General features: G+C 38.5%; 1 protein-coding gene across 11 annotated transcripts in view; it reads right to left on the reverse strand.

The window, feature by feature from the left end:
* The window catches only part of hdac4 (histone deacetylase 4), a 436407-nt gene that overhangs the window by 30840 nt on the left and 380547 nt on the right, over positions 1 to 25020 (reverse strand). For all 11 annotated transcript variants that reach the window (XM_073046732.1, XM_073046730.1, XM_073046731.1 and 8 more), the window contains 3 exons: positions 18034 to 18154; positions 7893 to 7939; positions 327 to 434 (listed from right to left, as the gene is read on the reverse strand). In XM_073046732.1, coding sequence (XP_072902833.1) covers positions 327 to 434; positions 7893 to 7939; positions 18034 to 18154 — 276 coding nt within the window. The remainder of the gene's footprint in view (positions 1 to 326; positions 435 to 7892; positions 7940 to 18033; positions 18155 to 25020) is intronic.

Below are 25020 nucleotides of genomic sequence, written 5' to 3' on the forward strand. Positions count from 1 at the left end.
CAATTCCAGATTGAATATATACAGTATAGCATCTTTTACAACCAGAGGATGTCCTCAGGTACTTCATGGTGAATTACATGCATTCTTAAATGTACTGGATTGTCAGCCTGGATTACATGAAAAGGTCTATGGTGCTGAGGTTTGAAGTTGTACCTTGTGGATATAGGAGAATGGTACTCCCTCTCAATCCAGGCTGGTGTAAACTTCCTAACATACTGCAAAACAAAGTAACTGAAACCAAATGTTTGACCACAAAAAGAATTTGTAAATTCTTTATGTTCAACTTCCCATTTGTAATGACAAAATGAATTTTTAGCAAACCTCACCTTTAATTCCTTAGTTGCAACTTTGAAAACAAGCTCAATCACAGAACCCACCGCTAAACGTGCAGCACTGGATGAATGGATTTCATTCCAAATTGTGTCACTGTCCACCTAAGTATCAAAAATAAGAATAAATACTCCTCCAATAACTATATGACAAAGAGGCATACATAAAGTACTGGTTACTTTCCTTAAGAACATATTTGTACAATGCTGCCTTTTATATACAGGCAGTAAAACCAATGGATTATTGTAGTTAAAATGTCAAGGCACCACTATAGCATAAAATATTGTACAAGGAATTTTGTGAGAGTTAATCCAGTGGTACTGTAATAACAACTTTCTTGAGTGGACCTATGCAAGATGAAACTAATGGAATAGTAAATTTAGCAGGATTTAAATACGGCATTTAATTTTAAAGTGTAGCCATTTGCTTGAAACACCAAAGCATGATTGTTTTTATTAATGCAGAACATAATTAAGACAGCTTTGATTAGCTTACCACCTGATTTTGTTTCACTTCCTCTTACAATAATTATTAATATTGGTAAAGCCATTCAATAATTCTAAACTCTTAAGCTGGAAACTAAATATAACTTTAATCAATATTGAAGCAGAATTGAGAGTTGTGGATATGGAATTGCTTCAATACACACACAAATCAAATACAGCATTCATTCTACAGGGAAGTGGTGGTTAAATGACCATGACTCCTCATGCACTTGTTCAAATCTACTTGGCACCTGTGAAGTACATACTTAAACAAAAATGGGTTGATTGTTGATTTAAACTAACATGTACAGTTTTCAATAGTATAGATTATTTCAATGAAATACAACACTGGACTGTTATTGCAAACTCCTGATTTTCCAAAATACCTCATTGTTCTTCAACCTAGGCTTCTACTTGTACCATTTCTTTAAAACTGTCTGATTCACGTCCTGGTTCAAGCCTGAGTAAAGTAAAATCTTTCATCGGCAACTGTTTGGTATAATTCATACATAAGGCTCATTTTGTGTGTGCGTTGTGTATCTTGCATTCTGTGTTCTGCCTTTTATGGAACAAACTAACAGACATAATATGGCTTATTTCTAATGTCAAATCAATTTTGTTTTAGTTCAGATTTAATACAGTGGCATGCAAAAGTTTGGGCACCCCTGGTCAAAATTTCTGTTACTGTGAATAGCTAAGCGTGAAAAAGATGACCTGATTTCCAAAAGGCATAAAGTTAAAGATGAAACATTTCTTTAATATTTTAAGCAAGATTACTGTTTTATTTCCATCTTTTACAGTTTCAAAATAACAAAAAAGGAAAAGGGTCCGAAGCAAAAGTTTGGGCACCCTGCATGGTCAGTACCCTTTGGCAAGTATCACAGCTTGTAAATGCTTTTTGTAGCCAGCTAAGAGTCTTTCAATTCTTGTTTGGGGGATTTTTGCCCATTCTTCCTTGCAAAAGGCTTCTGGTTCTGTGAGGTTCTTGGGCATCTTGCATGCACTGCTCTTTTGAGGTCTGTCCACAGATTTTCGATGATGATTAGGTCGGGGGACTGTGAGGGCCAAGGCAAAACCTTGGCAAGGCCAAGGCCAAAGCTTGTGCCTCTTGAGGTAGTCCATTGTGGATTTTGATAGATAGATAGATAGATAGATAGACAGATACTTTATTCATCCCCGTGGGGAAATTCAACTTTTTTCCAATGTCCCATACACTTGTTGTAGCAAAACTAACCACATACAATACTTAACTCAGCAAAAAATATGATATGCATCCAAATCACTATCTCAAAAAGCACTAATAATAGCTTTTAAAAAGTTCTTAAGTCCTGGCAGTAGAATTGTAAAGCCTAATGGCATTGGGGAGTATTGACCTCTTCATTCTGTCTGAGGAGCATTGCATCGACAGTAACCTGTCGCTGAAACTGCTTCTCTGTCTCTGGATGGTGCTATGTAGAGGATGTTCAGAGTTTTCCATAATTGACCGTAGCCTACTCAGCGCCCTTCGCTCAGCAACCGATGTTAAACTCTCCAGTACTTTGCCCACGACAGAGCCCGCCTTCCTTACCAGCTTATTAAGACGTGAGGCATCCCTCTTCTTAATGCTTCCTTGATGTATGATGTATGTTTAGGATCATTATCCTGTTGTAGAAGCCATCCTCTTTTCACCTTCAGCTTTTTTACAGACGGTGTGATGATTGCTTCCAGAATTTGCTGGTATTTAATTGAATTCAGTCTTCCCTCTACCAGTGAAATGTTCCCCGTGCCACAGGCTGCAACATAAGCCCAAAGCATGATCGATCCATCCCTAAGCTTAACAGTTGGAGAGGTGTTCTTTTCATGAAATTCTGCACCCTTTTTTCTCCAAACATACCTTTGCTCATTACGGCCAAAAAGTTCTATTTTAACTTTATCAGTCCACGGGACTTTTTTCCAAAATGCATCAGGCTTGTTTAGATGTTCCTTTGCAAACTTCTGATGCTGAATTTTGTGGTGAGGACACAGGAAAGGTTTTCTTCTGATGACTCTTCCATGAAGGTCATATTTGCACAGGTGTCGCTGCACAGTAGAACAGTGCACCACCACTCCAGAGTCTGCTAAATCTTCCTGAAGGTCTTTTGCAGTCAAACAGGGGTTTTGATATGCCTTTCCAGCAATCCTATGAGCAGTTCTCTGGAAAAGTTTTCTTGGTCTTCCAGACCTCAACTTGACCTCCACCATTCCTGTTAACTGCCATTTCTTAATTACATTATGAACTGAGGAAACAGCTACCTGAAAACGCTTTGCTATCTTCTTATAGCCTTCTCCTGCTTTATGGGCATCATTGATTTTAATTTTCAGATTGCTAGGCAGCTACTTAGAGGAGCCCATGGCTGCTGATTATTAGGACAAGGTTTGAGGAGTCAGGGTATTCATAAAGTTTTGAAATTTGCATCACCTGGCCTTTCCTAACGATGACTGTGAACAAGCCATAGCCCTAACAAGCTAATTAAGGTCTGAGACCTTGGTAAAAGTTATCTGAGAGCTCAAATCTCTTGGGGTGCCCAAACTTTTGCATGACACTCCTTTTTTTTCCACTTTAAAATTGTACAAAACAAAAATAATACACTAATCTTGCTTAAAATGTTGAAAAGAATGTTTCATCTTTAACTTTATGACTTTTGGAGATCAGTTCATCTTCTAGTCACTTAACTATTCACAGAAACAGAAATTTTGACCAGGGGTGCCCAAACGTTTGCATGCCGCTGTAAACTCACAATCTGAGAAGATCACCAAGTTACAACAGCAAGCAAAATTTAATTTGGATGAATTAATCTAAGGGAGGCTAATTCTATAGTATAAAAATAAGGCACTTATAAACGCACCATTCTGCAGATGCTGGAAATCTAGGGCAACACTGACAAATTGTTGTAAGAACTCAGCAGGTCAGGCAGCATCTATGGAAATAAATAAACACTTGACGTTTTGGGCCGAGACCCTTCATCAGGACTGGAAAGGAAGGGGGTAGATGCCAGAATAAGGTGGTGGGGGGAGGGGAAGGAGGACAAGCTGGAATGTGATAGGTGAAGACAGGTGAATGGGGGAAGAGGGGATAAAGGAAGAAGCTGTGAGGTGATAGGTGGAAAAGGCAAAGAGCTGGAGAAGAAGGAATCTGATAGGAGAGGAGAATGGACGAAGGGAGAAAGGAAAGGTGGAAGGGCACCAGGGGAAGGAGAAAGGGTACCAGGGGAAGTGATAGGCAGGTGAGGAGAAAAGGTAAAAGGCAAGAGGTAGAGAATTGACGAAGAGGGAAGGGGAGCAGATAAAAATACCAGAAGATGGAGAAATTGATATTCATGTCATCAGGGTGGAAGCTACCTAGATGGAATATGAGGTGATGCTCCTCCAACCTGAGAGTAAACTCATCGTGGCAAAAGAGAAGGCCATGGACCGATGTGTTGGAACGGGAATGAGGACAGGAATAAAAATGGTTTGCCACAGCAAATTCTGCTTTTTGCAGATGGAGTGTTCTTAATGTTGCAAAACATCACAATGTGTTTCACAGGCAAGTTATTAAAAAGATTTGACACTAAGCTGTTAAAGGAAGAGGGCTATCAAAAGGTTAATTACTTTTTAAAGAGTGTCAAAAAGGAGGAGGGAGGAGGGTAATAGTGCCAAAAAGATTTAGGGAAGGAATTCAAAGACTTCAGGGGTGAGGAGCTGAAGCAGAGTCATCAATATTGTTTCTGCAAAAGATGAATGTGCAAAAGTCCACAACTAGAGAAGAGATTTTGGAAGTTTGAAATATGAAAGAATGAAACAATGGGGGAGTGATTTAAAGTGAAGCATGAGTACTTAAAGATGAGGTGATGTCAGACTAGGAGCCATAGGAAAGATGGGAAGACATGGTGCAAGTTAGGATAAGAAATGTTTTAGGTTAACAGCAACATTGTGGAATGGCCAGCAGTGTCTGCAGATGGACACTGTTTGGGTAACTGGTTCAAAAGCAGCTAAGGCCAAAGATGCAAGTCATACACACGGAACCTGTTTCATCTGATCAATTTGTGTCTGAATGTGGAATCTTGCTTCATTATTTCTTTTTCTACATTCAGTAATTTAAATAGATTACATAAAGGATAGCACTTGGAATTTCCCTGGGTGCGTGAGGGAAGGCAATAGAATAAACAGTGGTTCATCACTTCATTAAACTCTCTGATTCCTTTCTTCCTGTAGCTTCAAATCTAACACAAACACAGGCATGCGAAAAATACAAAATTAGAGAAAAAAATCAAAGCAAGAAATGATTGCGAGTTAAAGGAAATAGAAAATCAGAAAATAACAGAACAAAGGAAGTGGGGACAGACAGAGGTGGGGGGAGAGAGAGAGAGATAAGTTCTATAACAAGCAGAGAAACTGCGTGGCTAGAATACCATTGGCCATGCAGCTGAAAATATAATTAACCCATTTCAAATTTTATCTGGTGTCCAATAACTAACCCATTTTTTTAGGAAGTCAGTAATACGATCAAATAAACCAATTAAGTTTACACATAAATGTAATTTGCTACGTTTTAATATTTCCAGTCTTTCTTCTTGACCCTGTGCCTCAACCTCTACTCCTCTGTTTTTATAAGAATGATATTGAATGATGGGACAGGCTTGAAGGGAAAAGTGACTTACTTCTGCTCGTGATTTCTTATATTTAGAGTCATAAAGCACTGCAGCACAGAAATAGACCTTTTGGCCCATCTAAAACAAGAGAAAATCTGCAGATGCTAGAAATTTGAGCAACACACACAAAATGCTGGAGGAACTCAGCAGGCCAGGCAGCATCTAGGAAAAGATGGCTTGAAACATCGACTGTACTCTTTTCCTACAACTGCCTGGCCTGCCGGATTCCTCCAGCATTTTGTGCGTGCATTGGTCCATCTAGTCCATACCAAACTATTATCCTGCATCTGGACCATAGCTCTCCCTACCCCTCCCATCCATATACTTATCAAACTTTTTTTATATGTTGAAATAGAACCTATATCCACCACTTCCACTGGTAGCTCATTCCGCACTCTCACCATCTTCTGAATGAAGAAGTCCCCCCTCACATCTCCCTAAAACACTGCACCTTTTAAGCTTAAGTTATGATCATCAAACCTTAGCGATAAAAGCCTGCTTGCTTGCACCTATGGATACCACTCATAATTTTATACACCACTATCAAATCTCCCCTCATTCTTCAAGGCGTCAGGGAATAAAGTCCTATTTGCTTACCTGTATGTCATTCAAATATTCACCCATAATATAGCTGCACTGTAGTAAAATGAATTACCTTTATTTTGCTTTAAAATAAAAATAATGAAAACAATGGTTTGCAATATAAAGGAAAATCAACATTTTTTAAATGTAGATACTAAAAATTAAGTGAAACCACAATATATCTCTGCATGTGAGTAAACTAATCAACATGAAATGACATGTTGGACTCTTTCCATTCACACACATATGAAGACGCATGTTGTTCAGGCTGTTTTTTTGACTCCCTTAATTCTCTTGTTTATTGAACAGACTGATGAAATAATGAACACTGGCTCTGGAATGCTCACAATGTGGTGACATGTTGACATTCTACTGCCACTATACACTCAGCCCTTTTGCAAACAACTCACAATTCAGAAAGAAAGAACTGCCTTCCTTACTTCCAAGTTGCTCCTCTTACAAAGCTGCCAGATGTGTCAAATAAACACTGCTTTTATGAAGATTGCATAAGAAATCGGAGCAGGGATGCCATCAATCCCTTGAGCGTACTTCACCATTTAATAAGATCATGGCTGATCCTCAGTGTTGTTCACTTTTATTAATGGCAGGAATCAAAAAGGTTTGTAAGAAGTATTTAAAAAGTAATGATTTTATTGCATATTGGCAGCTTTCTTAACATATTCCATGAGACTCTAGACTGCTGCTTGGAGACACGTGCAAGACTTATATGTATGATTTAGTCAAAACTACAATTTTAAAAAAATCCAACAAATAGAATTAAAGCAGGGAGTACAAAAAGCTGTTAAGAGTTTAGTTTAAAAATATTTAGCACAAAATAACATCATTTAATTTACAATCAGAACATTAAAGCAAGCCAGGGTTTGTGGAAACTCCCAGGGCAATAGAAACTACAGTTTATTTTTACTAAGCAGAACAACTTGCAAAGAAATGGCTAGTTTACTACAAAGATTTAAAAAAAGGTGAAGGACTTATTCAACGTTAAGACACTATATTGTCTCAGTACGTTTATCCATCAGGCAGTTGAACTGCATACATCATAAGGTTCATTATATGATTCCCAAATCTGTGCTAACCTTTCTCAACAGAGGCAATGATATACAATTGTCTTCTGCAGATCTGGTTTAAAGAGGAAATCAGTGTTCCTACTCCCGATCATAAATCTACAATTTATATGGATGCTGGTTATCTCAGGATTGGGTTAAACAAGTTTCCCACAACAGTCAAAATGACACTTAAAATTACCAATCATGTGAAGGACTGTAAGTTTTGAGAATTGTAGTGAACTGTACCCTATTTTGATCAATATTTTAAAAATTTATGAGTGTGAGTAAATTAGCAGGGAAGTAATGAAATTACTTTCTCCCATGGCCAAACATCATAGACTAGAGAAAACATGTGAAGATTTGTTTCAAAAGGGCAAAGTCCTCCCTGCCCCCACTCCATACCCTTGGAAAGGTACACAGACTTGACTGGACATTTTTTATTACACAGAGAAGCCAAAAGAGGGAATTATGATAAAATCAGGATTTTTACAGAGTAAATCCATGTTCACCTGCTCTGTTGCCTTACAACTACCTGTTTGAAGGTAAGATCATAGAACTTTTTTTTAGGTCATCATTCAATTTCCCTGAATAATATTGCACATATTGCAATTGCGGTTTAGCCAACATGCCTAGTTCAGCAAACCTTGAATTCCTCTTTATGGGGACATCTGTTCTCAATTATCTGCTGAGTAGAAGTCAAAGCAACAATTTATGTTGCTGCTGAGATGGAAAGAACAAACAAGACATTATTTACACATTATAAAAGGGGAAAAACGACTTACTCCAAGTCCGCCACAAGGAAGCATAACAAACATTGGGGTGATGGAACCTGTGGAATAATATTTAAAAACAGCATTTGGTTAGCAGTATCAAGATAAATCATAATGTTTGCAGCAATGTTGTAATCACAATTTGACAGCAAGTATTACAAATACAAATGAGCATCTGCAAGGTGTATTTCCTGCTAATGCTGTGTTAACCCCCTTACTGGCCTCTAGGGCCCATGCGAAAGCTTTTATTGCAGTAACAGTTCCTCAGAGTTGATTAGCTGGACTCAAATGTTTTGCGCTATTTTTGTTCGTTCAAAAATGTTTTGATTTTAATGACTGGAAACCCAATTATTCATTGTTAGCACACCAAGTGCAAAGGTAGAAACTTAAGTAATGTGAAAAAAATGAAGTAACTGTGCAAATTAACAGATGTTCATGTACTGCAGGAGATTCTGGCTTCAAGCACAAGAACAAGGAACAAAGTATTTTTTCTTGGGTATGCACCACAACAGAGACAAACTATTTTATTGAAAAACTACAGTGCATGTTTCTATAATCTACACCCATAATGAAAGCAAACAGGAATGTTATGCCAGCAGCTGTATGGTCTCCAAGGCCCCCTGCTTCTCTTGTAAACTCCAATTATGGCAAAACCATGGTTTTGACCATATACATATTTAAAAGCTCTGTCTGTGCAACAAATAACCATCAGAAGAATGATCATAAAGATATAATTTAACCAAAATGAAAATAACAAACTACTTCTCTTTGAAATTAATTCAATCATCATAAAACATTATTTATATCATCATATTTCAGGATGCAAGCTTTCCAATGGAAGTAGGGAAGAAACAAAAAAATATATAATGAATTTAATAAAAAGTACTATGTTCTAAATGCTACAGAAACATGCAACTTGCAAAATTTAGATTGTACATTTTTCAACTGTTACAAGCTACAATTGTTCCCTGCATAGCTTTTTACAAAAATGAGAATGAATGAGCCTTCAAATGTGCTGCAATAATTTGCTGTTAGTGCTCCCATTTCACTTGTTGACTACAATGGTCAGAATAACTCTGCACAGAACTACAGAAATGCATTTCTTTTTAAGCCTTTTAAAATATATCAATTTAACTATATATTTAACCCCACTGAATTTGTGCCATCAAATTCAATCCTATGGCTATTGCAAATGCAGTGTTCTGTTACTGCTGATTTCTCCGGGTAACCCAAACGGATACACCTCCTGTGCTCCTTGATGCGGGTTTCCACCGTGCACCCATCTGGCTGATATGTGCTCCTCCACATTCACAGAGAATCCTGTAAACATCAGCCGTCCTGAGTCCCAGGTCATCTGTGACCTGCACAAGCTGGCGATCTTCCAGAAACTGCTGTGGGTATATAGGGAAGACAGGCAGATGGGTTCCTTCTCATTGTTAGTCTCCTTGAGGAAATAAAATAATTACGTATGACATTCCTACAGAGTGGTTACAAGGTGAAGGAAATCTATTGTGCCCTTAAAAGGGTCAACAGATAAAACAGGAAACTTCAACAGGATTCCCTGTGAATGCGGAGCAATGTATATCGGCCAGACAGGATGCAAGGTAGAAACCCACATCAAGGAGCACAGGAGGTGTATCCACTTGGGTTATCCAGAGAAACTGGCTGTAGCAGAACATTGCAATAGCAATGGCTATAGGATTGAATTTGATGGCACAAAAATACTGCGCCATGCCAATGACTTTTGGGACTGCCTGGTGAAGCAAGCCATTGAAATAAAGCTAGAGGAAAGGAATTTTAGCAAAGACAAAAGTGTCAATCAAAGTAAGAACTGAAATTTAACTGTAAACAAGGTGGGACAATCAGAGTATGAAGATGGTATAGTTTGTCATCTAAACATTGGTTAAAATCGATACCTGCACTTGGTTGGAAGCCTGAAAAGAGTTTATTTGTCATATACACTGGGAAAACACTAGATCCTTTTCCTTTGCAGAAGTTTGCACCTGGGGACACACTGCAGTGTGTTAACTGAAGAGTGCAGGCAGTGAGCTGCCTTGTAGGAATTTATAGTCTATTGTGTGAGACTATAACATAGTTGACATAGCCATCTCAGCATTCTGGTCTTCTATATAAAATAATCAGAAGTCAATGGTGTTCCCACTATATGTGAATATGACTCTGTATAAAATGTGTTTAGTCTACAAAATAGAATGAGCATCACACTGGGTTTCTACCTTTGTGACTGAATTGTATGAATCTAGTTCAGTCCTTTGTGAAGAAACTCATCTAACTATAGAAACATCCAAACAGAAAGAAACTTGGCTTTGACTCATTTTAGTCCTTGGTGGGTGGGAATGACTGAACAGCATAATATTGCCATACGTTTAAGGAAAACACTTTGGGTAGCTGATGAGATCAAAAACCACAAAAGTAAAACAAACTTCTGAATTCGGAAAGTGCACCACAACCTCACAATCCTAAACCTGCTTCTATTTTAATATACCGTATTAAAGCCTCTACTTGGTTAACCTCCTTCTTCATCTAACCCCTGGGAAATATGGGCAAATTCATGAAAACAGGAATCGTTTCAAAGTTCCAAGTAAATTTATTATCAATGTACATATATGTCAGCATATACAATCCTGATTTGCATTTTCTTGTGGGCATTCACAGTAAATACAAAAAACAATAAAAGGCCACACCCAACAGGACAAACAACGTTGTACAGAAAGACAACCAACTGTACAAATACAAAAAGAAAATAATAATAATAAAAAATAAGCAATAGATATGGAGAACATGAAATGAAGAGTCCTTGAACGTGAGTCCACTGGGAACAGTTCAGTGATAGGGTGAGTGAAGTTAAGCAAAATTATCTCCTTTGGTTCAAGAACATGATAGTTGAGGAGTAATAACTGTTCCTGAACCTCATGGTGTGGGTCCTGAGGCTTCAATGCCTTCTTCTTGATGGCAGCAGTGAGAAGAGAGCATGGCCTGGATGGTGGGGCTCCCTGATAGCTTTCCTGTAACAGTACTCTGTGTTGATGTGCTCAAGGTCCGGAGGCCTTTACTTGCCATGGATTGTGCTGTATCTACCACTTTTTGTTGGTTTTTCTGTTCATGACCAGTGGTGTTCCTAGTTTCCATTCTAGGCTGTAAAGCAACTCAGACAATATACACTCCACCACACATTTATAGAAGTTTGTCAGAATTTTAGATGACATGCTGAATCTTCATAAACTTCTAAGAAAGTAGGGGTGCTGCTGTGCTTTGTTCGTGATGGCACTTATCTGCTGGACACAGGGCAGATTCTGTCAAATGATGACACCAAGGAATTTCAAGTTGCTGACCTTCTCCAACTCTGACACCCTGATGAGGACTGGCTCATGCTTTTCTGGTTTTCTCCTTCTTAAGTCAATAGTTAACTCCTTTGTCTTGCTAACATTAAGTGAGAGGTTGTTATGGCACCACTCAACCAGATTTTCAATCTCCCTCCTATATGCTGATTTTCCACAAAGCTTTGATTCGGCCAAAGGCAGTGGTGACATCAGCAAACACTGGAGCTGTGCTTTGTCACACAGTCGTAAGTATAAAGCGAGTACTGCAGAAGGCTAAACACATAATACACCTGTGCTGAGGGGGATTGTGGAGGAGATGCTGTGCCAATCTGAACTGACTGGGGTCTACAAGTGAGGAAATCGAGGATCCAGTTGCACAAGGAGGTATTGAGGCCAATGTTTGAAGCTTATTTATTAGGTTTGAGGAGATAACACACACAAAATGCTGGAGAAACTCAGCAGGCCAGGCAGCATCGATGGAAAAAAAAGTACAGTCGACGTTTCAGGCTGAAACCCTTCAGCAGGACTGGAGAAAAATAGCTGAGGAGTAGATTTAAAAGGTGGGGGGAGAGAAACACCAGGTGATAGGTGACACCTGGAGGGGGAGAGATGAAGTACGAGTTGGGAAGTTGATTGGTGAAAGAGACAGAAACCTATGGAAAAAAGAAAAAGGGGGGAGGAGCATCAGAGGAGGCGATGGGCAGGTAAGGAGATAAGGTGAGAGAGGGAAAGAGGGATTGGAAATGGTGAAGGGGGTGGGGGACATTACTGGAAGTTTGAGAAATCAATATTCATGCCATCAGGTTGGAGACTACACAAAAGGAATATAAGGTGCTGTTCCTCCATCTTAAGTGTGGCCTCATCATGACAGTGGAGAAGGCCATGGATGGACATATTGGAATTGGAATGGAAAGTGGAATTAAAATGAGTGGCCACTGAAAGATCCTGCTTGCTCTGGTGGATGGAATGACCCCCCCCCCCACCATTTCCCATGCCCTTTTCCTTCTCTCACCTTATCTCCTTGCCCACCCATCACCTACCTCTGGTGCTCCTCCCCCCTTTTTCTTTCTTCTACTCAGATTTCCAGTATCTGCAGATTTTCGCTTGTTTGAGGTTTGAGCAGATGATAGTTTTGAATGCTGAGCTGTAGTCAATGAAGAACATCCTGATGTGTGCAACTTCACTGTCCAGGTGTATAATGGTTGAGCGGAGAGGCAATAAAATGGCATCTGCTGTTGACCTGTTGTGACAGTAAGGGAACTGAAGCAAATACAAGTTGCATCTCAGACAGGAGTTGATGTTGCATCTCCAACCTTTCATCACAATGGATGTAAGTGCTACTGGATGATAGTAATTGAAGCAGGTTACCACATTCTTTTTATGCACTGGTATAACTGAAGCCTGCTTGAAGCAGGTAGGTACCTTAGACTGCCAAAGTGGGAGGCTAAAAATATTGGTGAACACCTCAGTCAGTTGTTCAGCACAGGTCTTTAGTACTCTGCCAACTACCCAATCTGGGCTGGATTCTTTCTGTGGGTTCACCCTCCAGAAAGATGCGCTCTTGTTGGCCTCAGAGAGTGAAATCACAGGGTTATATGGGTCTGTGGAAGTTTGCAAAGATGTCTCCATGTTTTGATGGTCAAAGTGAGCATAAAAGGCATTCAGCTTATCTGGGAGCAAAGCCTTGTCATGTCCTTGTCACAGTCATAAAAAATACAGCACAGAATCAACCCATTGGCCAATCTAGTCCATGCCAAATCACTTAAACTGCCTGGTCCCATCAACCTGCACCCAGACCATAGCTCTCCGCACCCCTGCCATCCGCGTACCTATCCAAACATCTCTTAAATGTTGAAATCGAGCTCGTATGCACCACTTGCACTGGCAGCTCATTCCACACTCTCACCACCCTCTGAGTGAAGAAGTTCCCCTTATGCTCCCCTAAACTTTTCACCTTTAACCCATGACCTCTAGCTGTAGTCCCACCCAACCTCAGTGGAAAAAGCCTGCTTGTATTTATCCTATCTATACACCTCATAATTTTATATACCTCTATCAATTCTCCCTTCAATATTCTACATTCCAAGGAATAAAGAACTAACCTATTCAACCATTCCTTATAACTCAGGTCCTCCAGTCCCAGCAAAATCCTGGTAAATTTTCTCTGTACTCTTTCAACCTTATTTACATCGTTCCTGTACATAGATGGCCAAAACTGTACACAATGTTCTAAATTAAGCATCACCAAATCTGAAACAATCTCAATTTAACATCCCATCTCCTGTACTCAATACTTTGATTTATGAAGGCCAATATGCCAAAAGGTTTCTTTATGACTCTAACTACCTGTGCCAGCACTTTCAATGAATTATTGACCTGTATTCCTGGAACACTTTGTCTACCACTTTTCTCTGGTTCTTAAGGTTATCATTGCTGGGGGTGGTAGTGGGGATAAGCTCCCGCTACCTATAAAGTGTTCCAAATGGCATGCAACTCTAACAGCCTCTGACAATCAAGTCCAACTCTTGGCTTTCATGTGTGGCTTAGCTACTAGGCCTGGTGGAACTGTTTCTACTGACAAGAGAAGGGGCAAAGGTGGACCACTGGCACCTCAAAACCAGTTGCTTTAGGCAGGTGGGGCTCGTCAGCCTTGGACGGCAGCTCGTCTAGGAGAAGGAAAACTCTGATTTTAAACCTCCTCTGCTTTGCGGCCATACCCATCCATGGCAAAGGCTTCGGGAGTAAACCCCGAGGAAGAAATCCGGAGCCGGGGTCCCTAAGGCAGCTTGATGTTATTTACAACTTCACTCTGGCAACCTGTGTGGCGACACTGGTACCAAGCTGTATTAGTGCTTGCCCTTCCCTTGGACTACATCAGTGACGTGGAGAGGATGAACCCGCTGCATGGGTAACAGCCAGTTCTTCAAACTTTCCTGCACAGGCTTGCGCCCTGGAGAGGACACAGTCCACCAGAGGTGCAAACCCATCATCCCCTGGGATCAATTGCTGCCTCCTACTACCACTCCTCTCAGTGCCCTACCTTTCACTGTGTAGGACCTACACTGGCTGGTCCTACTGAAGTGCAATACCTTGTATTTGACTGCATTAAATTCTATTTGTCATTTTTCGGTCTATTTTTCTAGCTGTTCTAGATCCCGGTGCAAGTTTTGATTAACTTACTAGCTGTCCGCTACAAATTTGTTGAGTCAGTTAACCACATTACCATCCAAACCATTAATATAGATGACAAAGACAGACCCAAAGGAAGATTTTCCTTTGAAATTGTTTTTATTTTAACATATCTGTAGAATCCCTTGGGATTTTCCTTCACCCTGTTTGCTAGAACAAACTTATGCCTTCTTTTAGCCCTCTTGATTTCTTTCTTAAGTGTTCTCTTGCATTTCTTATACTTCATAGGTACCTCATTTGATCCTAACTGCCTATGCTTGCTGTGCACCTTTTTTTTTTCTTAACCAGGGCCTCAATATCTCTTCAAAACCAAGGTTCCCTAAACCTGTTATCTTTACCTGTTATTCTGACAGGCACAAACAAGCTTTGTACTATCAAAATTTCACTTTTGAAGGTCTTCCACTTACCAAGTACGCTTTTGCCAGAAAACAGCCCATCCAATCCATACTTGCCAGATATTGCTTAGTTTCACTTTGTAGGTGACAGCATTCAAGCCCTGCCACAGCTTTCGATCATTCTTCAGTGATTCAAATTTGGTCTGGAATTGCCACTTCACACATGAGATGGCTTTCTAGAGATTGTACCTGGACCTCTTGAATTTTACTTGGTCACCAGACCTGAATGATTTTGTGTGGACACACTCGGCTACGACAATTTTTATAAAGTCTGTGAAATCCATGGTGCATTGATGAGTCCTTGAACACAGCCCAGTCCACCAACACGAACAATCACAGTCGCTCCTCAGCATCCCATGACCACCTCTTTGTTGTCCTCATCTCTAAAGCCTTGCTCCTTAGTCTCCGCCTGTATGCAGGTAGAGGTGGACAAACAAGTGGTCTAGGCATGGAATGGTAGGCTTCCTAATTACAGTATATTAGTGGTCAAGTGTATTGGGATTTGTTGATGGTAATTTGGCAGAGATTTCTTGTTCACTGATGGAGGAACTCAGTAGCTTGAGTACTTGCGTAATGTCGGCCTTTAGCGATACGTAAACTGCGGTCAGTAACTTCCCGGAACGCTCTTGGTAAGTAGAACAGTTGGCACTTAATTGTTAGATGTTCCAGGTCAAAAGAACAGAAGTACAGCATGACCACTGTATCCGAACACCAAAAAGTATTTACCCTGAAACACAGACCCCCACATTTTGACTTCTATGTCCAGTCCATCCTGCGTAATAAGAAGCCCTCGGGTCTTACCGATGTATCCAATATGTCTGGAGTGAGCCATGTCTCCGTGAAACAGAGAACACAGCAATCTTTTGGTTTCCATTCTACTTACTTGCTTAGAAACATATCTTGATGTAAATTTCTGATGGCACCACAATATGTCACGTGAATGCAGGCAGCTTTTATTTTAAACTGGCAGACATTTTTTTTTAAAGTCAGACAAATGTTTGTGATTTCTCCCCACTAAAAACAGTATCTTATTGGAAGCAAATGTTAGGGGATACAATCATATAATCATAGGAAATGGAGATCAGAAGATAGATGGAACCAGATATAGGAAATGAAGGTGAGGAGCAGCTGTTTTAGAACAGATTTCAAACAAAAAAACGCTATGTGTACAAAATATTTTCACAAATTTTCACAGTATGAAAATACTGAGACAGAAGAAAAAATGCAATAAGGAACAAGAAGAATTTGATCATGGGCACTCCAAAAAACAATTAGATAATGGATCTGTCCAAGAATAAAAACACAAAATTTTTTTTCGTAGCAAATACTGAAAATGCTCACATATTCCTATGTTACATTTCACTGAAGTAAATTTTAATAATAAAGCTTAAATTCCGGTTAACCTGATAAATGAAAACAAAATGCAGCTCTCTTAATGCCATCAAAATCTTTTCACACATTTAAAGTGCTTTTTTCAAATAAAATAGAACAAAAATATGAGAGCTAAAATGAAAATTCTGTATATTGTATACCTGATGTGAAAAAGATACACTATTACAGGCACTTAAGAAAGAAGAATAGCTAAACAGAACAGAAATTAAATATTTAACAAACAATACAGTAAACAAATTCCATCTCTGTCTTCTTCTATTCCCTATTCTGACCTCTTCTCACCTATTACTTCCTCTAGGTGTCTTCCTCTTCCTCTATCTACTATGGTCCACTCCTATCCTATCAGATTCCCTCTTCTCCAGCCCTTGACCTTTCCCACCCACCTGGCTTTACCTATCACCTTCCAGCTATCCTCTCTCCCCTCCCCATCCCACCTTTTTATTCTGGCATCTTCACCCTTCCTCTTAGTCCTGGCGAAGGATCTCAGCCCGAAACATCAACTGCCTTTTCATTTCCATGGATGCTATCTGATCTGCTGAGTTCCTCCAGCATTTTGTGTGTGTTGCTCTAAAACACCGATCTTTATTCCCATCATTCCTTTCTTCCTACTCTCATTAAACGTTAAAAAAATCTTAAATTTGATCTTTTTACCCTAAATATTTTCTTTTAAAGTATTTTGCCCAACTTAGTGCTTCTTGTTTTCTGGGAGAACATTAATTTGAAAAGTAAGGTAAATGTTAGAAGCAAGGAAAATTAAAATATTTTTTATGGTTAAAAACTGTTTAAAAGGTTAGAATTTTAGTAATTGTGTCTAGATTAAATAACAATTTCAAAGGTGCTGCCAGAGACACAGACACAAACTCAGTATGAATCTTTATAACTGTACATTGCTCACATTTAAGTATAAATGCAAAGTTGAAGAATAAGGATAACACGCAGACATGTTAACACATATCTTGAGTCCAACATTTGATCCTCTTTAGAGCGTTTGCTAAAATGAAGTGATACTGGTCTCTAAGGAAGTTTTCATTTATAGAAACAGCTCATATATGGGTCAAAAGTAATCGAGTGTTGACAAAGCTAATACATTTAGAATGGGGAATTTATGAAAATGATTGCTGTTTAGGATCTTATATCATCAGTCTATTTATTTGCTTGGGTTATTCCAGACTCAAGGAATCACAGATAACTGTACTCATTTGCTGACAAACCCACCACCAGATCACGCTTTATATCTCAATGGCTTTCAGATGAGCTGAGAGATTGATCTCTTAGGGATTCTTCAATTGGTCTATCAGTAAAATGAAGTAAGAGCTTATTTTAAAGCGAGAATAAAGTAGAATCAAAGTTGAAATGGTGAAAATAGGACCCAGTTAGAAAATTATAATGAAAAGTACAAAAAAATGGGAAAATAATATTTTGAATTTAAAAATCTAAATGTTTTTTACATAAATAATAAGCTCTATTATTTCAATAGACTTGCATATATTTTAACTGAAATTTGCCATGTGACTGAAAGAGAACTACTTTCTGGACTTACTGCTGGGTTAAAGAGCAAGAATTTAGTCCCAGCTGGATTACATTTAAAATAAATACAGACAATGTAACATGCATCAAATGAACAGCACTGTATGCACATAGCTCCTACTTTAAAACAAAACAGGGGAATACAAAGTTTATTTTTAAACAAAGTAGTATTATCTGTAAACTGTGAAATCATTGTGTAGTTATTCTTCATCACTTATTTCAGTGCATACTGATGTTACATCATTACCTAATCAAAGGCTAAAAACAATAGTTACTTCTGGGATGGTAAAGAATGAATGAATTATGCTCTACCTAGCAGTTTTTTACTGTCCAGCTTCTGTCTGTTCAATGGATTTGTGCCATACAGTAATGCATGCTGCTCTGAATGAACAGTTTGTAGTTCTTCCAATGAAGCTTTTCTTCCTCTGATACACTGCAAAATAAAGAGACACGTTAAGTACAGGTTTTTCTTATAAATGAATATTCTCATTGATATTTCCAACAATGTAATCTTTCTTCCTATAACCACTGTACAAGTCAATATTAACTTGGAAGAGATAAGAGACACATTGATGATATCAAAGATGAATATGAATCAAAGGAATACTCAACAGTAGTGAGTGGCAAAGGTTATAATTCAATCAAATGGTTTGAGAATTGTCTTAGTATAAAGCATTAATTTGATTAGCTGAACTATGTCATGATTGTTTCCAATAAAAAGTGTATAACCAAAAATGTCATCGGAGGTATTAAAGTGCTGGTAAACCATTGTAAATAATGCTGCATTATCAACACAATGAAATATACATACAATTTTTGTTCGCTTTCTCAGAAATGCTAACTAGTTTATTATTAACAAACTAATACTTGCAAAGGAGAATTTCCTTAAACGGTTGGCATGAACACAGTAGGCTGAAGGGTCTGTTAATGTACTGTTATGATTTTATACTAAACAATAAAGTACTAGAAAGTATATTAAATATTTAGTGATTGTAGAAGAAAAAAATTTTTTTTGCATCTTCTTTCATAAGTTCAAGTTTTAAACAACAACACTTTAGGAGTTGAAGCAATGTATTAGGATGTATCTAATCAACTTCTAAATCAGCAATACATTATCGAGTAACATCGTGGTCACCAACCCGTCGATCGCGATTGACTAAGTCGATCTTTGAGACTTTCCCAGTAGATCCCGAAAAATTTTTAAATACACAAATACTGTTGAAAGCTTGTTTCCGGGTTGCAGGGTTTTAGTACCGTTCTTTCTGCCCAGTGCGCATGCGTGTAGCTCCCCCATACTACAGTGTACTTCAGTGGTCCCCAACCACCGGGCCGCAAGGAAACGATGAGTCAGCTGCACCTTTCCTCATTCTCTGTCATGCCCACTGTTAAATGGACGTGAAGTCATCAGTCGCCTAAATGCCGTGATACCCTCACGCCAGGGATCACTGGTTGGCCTCACGCGGCCGGCGGGAAGTGCTGTTGCTACTGACCTGGAGTGCAGACCGATGGGCGCCACCTCTAAACCTGTTTAGCACACTGAATGTCCATGAGGAACCCGGTGCTAAAATATTCGCAGATGACCTGATTTGGGCTCAGGGTTTCGTAAGTAGCAGAGCAGCTGCTGTGCTGCGATCTACTGAAACAAACTTTTGTCGGCCGATAGATCCTACGGGGGTGGCGGATGGGCATCCTGTCGCACTCCTCGCTCGGTTGGTCTCGCTCTCTGGACTGCAACCACCGCGACCTGCAGCCCTGACCTTGTCCTCTTACCCCACCCACGACCAGCCACATCTGGCTGCAGTTTGGGTCGGGAGGCTGTCTAATGAGGCAATGAAGCACTGAAAACTGTTTTGGTACCTTGAGTCCAAGCACCCTGCACTTAAAGACAAACCCGTTGAGTTTATTCAACAGAAAAAACGTGAGCAAGCCGGACAGCAGCTGAGAGCCACGAAAACTAAACTGCAGAATAGACTGGACATAAGGAACCTGCTTTGAGTATCACTGTATTCCGATCGTGCTTAACACCCCCCCGTCGGCCGGTCCGCAAGAATATTGTCAATATTAAACAGGTCCACGGTGCAAAAAAAGGGTGCTGACCCCTGGTGTCCATACATTATTTCTACTTCCAGGCTGCAGGGTTTTACTTCCGGTCTTTTCTGCCCCGGTATGCGTGTAACTAATCAATTTGGAGTTGATCTTGCCTTTCACTAAGGCCGAGGTAGAGGATCTTGGGCTTAAAAAGGTTGGTGACTACTAAGGTAACAGATTACATCTTGGTTATTATTGCTGAATAGTATTAAGGTGAAATTCAGGTACTGATGCAATGGATATTTGACTGATTGAAATATATAAAATACCACTGTACGAACAATATTCATTGAAGTGCCAGATACTGCTCCAAATTAAGAAATATGCAACAGACCAATAAGGAGCAACTATAAAAGATATAACAGAAGCAATTCAGCACAAGGGCAAAATAAATGGACTACTTCAAAAAAATACTTATGGTATTAATAAACTATGTTTACTTTTAAATGTCAGACTTCTGATTTCCAAAGAAATGAAAATCAAAAGTGCAAAGAACTTTCAACTTTTTAAATATAGACATGCTGTAGGAATTCAGCAGCAGAAATAACAGGCACAAGAACGAAAGAAACAAATCAATTTTGGTGGAAACTCCATTTTGCCATTCATAATCCTGCTGCCCCCTGCTGTTTCAATATTCCCTGCTGGTTGTGAAACAAATGTCATTATTACTAGAGGTCAAACAGCAGGGGGCTTGCTTATGTGATTCTGCTTAAAATACAGAAGGGAACCTATTTAGTACATAATGGTTAAATAAGTGATAAATTTTTATCTTTAAATACCAAACATCCCAAACATAAAACTCTTTAAATGGAGCTTTCATCTTAATTGCTTAAAAGTGCACAAGTTGTACTAATGAATACCCCTATAGATTTACGACATGTGACTTTGCATACCAGATTAATGCATGCTCAATAAAGATTCAATAGTGAAGATTTCAGATTGTTTAATATCATTTCCAGTACACAAGTGTAAAGGAGACTGAAATAATTGTTACTCCGAATCCGATGCAGCACAAAAAGAAACATAAGATTTAAAAAACATGATAATAAAAATAATAAATTTAAATACATAACATAGCTACATAGATTGATTGTATGTACATAAAGTGATGTTAGGCACAGAAGATGACTCTGACAGGAAATGATAACGTTGTAGTGGTTGGGGTTGTGGAGGGGTGGGTAAGTGGGTGGAGGTGCTGATCAGTCTAACAACTTTTAGATCTGGCAACCTTATACTTGGTTAAATGTGTTTAAAACTACATGGAATAATTAATCCACAATCTGCAACAGTTGTTTTTCCATAAGCATAATGTACATTGGCTTTTTTGTGAATCTGCTTAGTTGGAATTCTACTTTAATACTCAATTGCCAAAATTTATATGTAAGCTTTCCAGTAATTTTAACATATTGGCTTCAAATAAACATCATTGCTGACATTTCTGTTTATAGAGGACACAAATTTTACTGTAGCAGTCTAATTCTAATTAATCAAATCTAATTACCCAAAAAGTATTATGCTTGGACAGTGAATTCTACAACTCTGTTGAACTATGTACACTCAGTGCAAATAAATAATTAGCCAATCATGGGGCAGCAACTCTCTGCATAAAAGTGTGGTCATGAGGTTCAATTGTTGTTCAGACCAAACATCAGAATGGAAAAGAACTGTGATCTAAGTGGCAGTGACTGTGGAATGATGTTGATGCCAGGTGGGGTGATTTGAGTACCTCAGAAACTGCTGATCTTCTGGGATTTTCACGAACAACAGTTTCTAGTGTTTACAGAGAATGATGTGAAAAATAAAAAACATCTACTGAATGGCTATTCTGTGGGTGAAAATGCCTTGTTAATGAGAGAGGCCAGAAGAGAATGGCCAGGCTGGTTCAAGCTGAGAGGAAGGTATCTGTAACTCAAATAACCACCTGTTACAACAGTGGTTTGCAGAAGAGCATCTCTGAACGCACAAAACGTCGAACCTTGAAGTGGATAGCTTTTCATCCCATAGCCAATACCTTCATTCTTAAAACAAATTAACTGATCTGATTGACATTACAGAGACATAGTTACAATGTGATCAACACTGGAAACTCCATCATCAGGAAGGACATGGAATAATAAAAAATGTTGATGGTTTTACTCTGTGAAGAAATAAGCAGGAGGCAGCAAGGAGGGAAATGGGGGTCTTTTCAGGTTGACAATATATTGTGAATTTGGGGGTTATACAAAAATCAAAGAGGGAGGAAGGAAGGGAAATTATAATGACTTTACAGAGATATTCATAAGTTAAATGAGTGGAAAGGAGTTGGCAAAGAGGATACGATAGGGAAAAAGTGAAATTGGTCACTATGGTAGGAAGAATAATAAAATAGACCTAGTTAAATGGAAAAAATGCCAGTAAAAAAACTGCTCAAAGGGATTTATACAGAAAGTAGTTAGGATGGCTAATGAAATGCAGGCTTTTATTTCAAGAGCTTAGAGTATACAGTCCTGTGCAAAATATATATAACTTAGGCATGTGTATATAAATAGGGTGTCTTACTGTATTTGTCAATGTGGAGTGGACAGCGAGTTTATAAATCTGGTGGGAGCAAAAGATGTTGGGAATGGCGAGGGTAGATCGCCATGGGAGGGGTGTGGAACAGGTGGCAGAGAAGGAGTGCCAGGGGTACAGGGTGGCACGAGTGCAGACACGCACAGCCCTGAAACACCAGGCAAGGTTATTTGATTCCTAACATTTGTTTAATTGATCTTTACAAAATGTCTCCGTGTACTTCCTGCTTCCAGGTTTATCACACTCACATATGTCATGAAATTTGTTTTTATTTGGCAGTGCAATACATAAAATTACTACAGTATTGTGCAAAAGTATTAGGCATCCTTGCTATATATTTGTGCCTATGATTTTGCACAGCACTGTCAGTGGAAGGAAGTCTTAGAACAACTATACGAGTTGAGAGCAACACCTCATCTGGAATAATGTGTACAGATTTAAACCAAGTATTTGAAATAATATATGCATTATCATTGGAAGTAATTCAGAAGAATCACCAGAATGATTTGAAATACAAGTGATTTTCTTATGAGGAAAGGCTGAAAAGGTTGGCTCTTTTCTCGGTACTTGAGAAGATTTGGGGACTCGAGATTAAATGCTGGGAGGATGTTTTCCTTTAGGGCCTGAAGACATAGTTTTAGGATATTGGGTGCCTATTTAAGAGTGTGGTGAAGAATTTCTTCTCTCATATGGTTGACAGATTTGGAATTCCTTGCCCTAAAAAGACATAGGGGTTGAATTTTGAGTATACTCAAAGTCAGCTAGATAGATTTTCAATCAATAAGGAAGTTGAGAGTTAAGGGGACAAGGGACTTGATGAAACTCTGATTAGTCACAATTCTGTTAAATTGTGGTGCAGGTTTGAGGAACGAAGTGGCTTACTCTTATTCCTATGGTCTTATAAAATGAAAACAGAAACAAGCTGTATCAGTCACTAAATTTTAGATCAAAGTACCAAAATATTTGTGATTGAATTTATGTGGTCATACCAGAAAGAACACTTGTATTTGAGAGGTTTCTTTAATTGGATTGGCTTGAAAATGCTGGATTCACTGTGTGCTTTATTTAAGTTAGTCAAAATTAAGACTTAATATATTCTATCATAGTAATGTCTAGTACATTGTAAGATATTTCTCAGGTTCCAAAATTGAAAATAAATATTATCTCAAATAAAAACAGAGAGCCAACCAAAGCTAATTTTGTTACAATTCTGTTAAATTCCATCATAAATTAAACTTGATGCAATGGAATCCATTTAATTTTCAGAGGTCAACCTGGTCGACAACCAAAATTATTGCAATGAAATTGTACATTCCACATTTCCTGTTTCATGGTTCATTTCAAACTACAATCTTACAACAACGATTTCCACAGCACATTTAAGATAGCAAAAAAAAAATCCCAAAGCACTTCAAGATGATATTACACCAGGTAACCAAAAAACAAATATTTTAAGAAGAATCTAAAGAGGAGAGAGAAGGGCAAAGGGAGATAGATTCTCCCCTAATGAGGAGATTCCACGGTTTACATGGCAGTTGAATGCACTATCATTTTTAGTACAGCCATTAACTTTGAAAATCTTCATGAGACCACAATTGGAACCAAAGACAAATTCTCTTGTTTGTGGATTTCCAGTATCTACAGATTTTCTTGTGCTTGTGATTGGATTACTACACTGCAAAGTCCATGATAAAAGTCTTCAATTTTTCTTTTGGAATTCATTTAAAAAAATCACTGAAACCTCTAAATTAAATCTTCTGTAAAATACATTACTGTTCACAAGTAGTCCACTGGCAACAAATTGTTTAGGGAAATCCTGAAAGAATGTGAAAGGTGTAAAGTAAATGCAAACTTTTTTGTGTATCGTTCCGTTTTAAAATTTCATTTTATTCCAATTCTTTCTCATTTAGTCACCAGATTAGCCCTTGGTTCCCACTTAGGCAATTTTCAAAGTCTTTCAAGCTCTGCCTCTTGTCCATCTACAGTTAATTGGTTTCATTTGCCATGCCAGTAATAATTTTTTGAAAAATATACAAATATTTTCCTTAACCTGTTATAATTTTATTTTTCCTCCAGTTCAGGCTCAAATCACTAATTCTTTAGTTGGACTGCTGTCTCTTGAGAGATTTCATATACGATCACCACATTTCTCTTCCATGCTCTTGTAGAACTCCCCACTATTATGTTTTATAACTTCAGGAACTAACTGAAAGAGAAGACATGGAAGCCGGGGTATGGGTTACTTTGTATTACTTTACTGAGGCGTGCACATATGACATGGTGGCGAAATAACGTATGCCATGTAACCTATATTGAATTATGTAAACAAAGAATGCTTAATCAAACAATATATTTACAATATTATTCAATTATTACTGAAATATTAAATGCACAACACTTTTCCCTGCTTAGCTATAAATCCGACTCAATATAGAATGCATTTCAACTCAAATATGTAATGTATCTCATTCAGGCCTAAAATTTAATCACTGTGAATATTTCTTACTCTTGTGAGATAACATCTTTCCTGACATCTCTCCTCACTCTGCTTGGCAAATGAGAATTACGGCTGTGAAAAAAATCTCTGGTTCTGGGGCCTCCTTTGTGGTGGTTGTAGGAGTTGAACCTGGGACTCTAGGTAGTGTTTCTGTGAGCTCTAGG

The sequence above is a fragment of the Hemitrygon akajei genome, chromosome 5 (assembly GCF_048418815.1).
Source record: "Hemitrygon akajei chromosome 5, sHemAka1.3, whole genome shotgun sequence".
Taxonomy (NCBI): Eukaryota; Metazoa; Chordata; class Chondrichthyes; order Myliobatiformes; family Dasyatidae; genus Hemitrygon; species Hemitrygon akajei.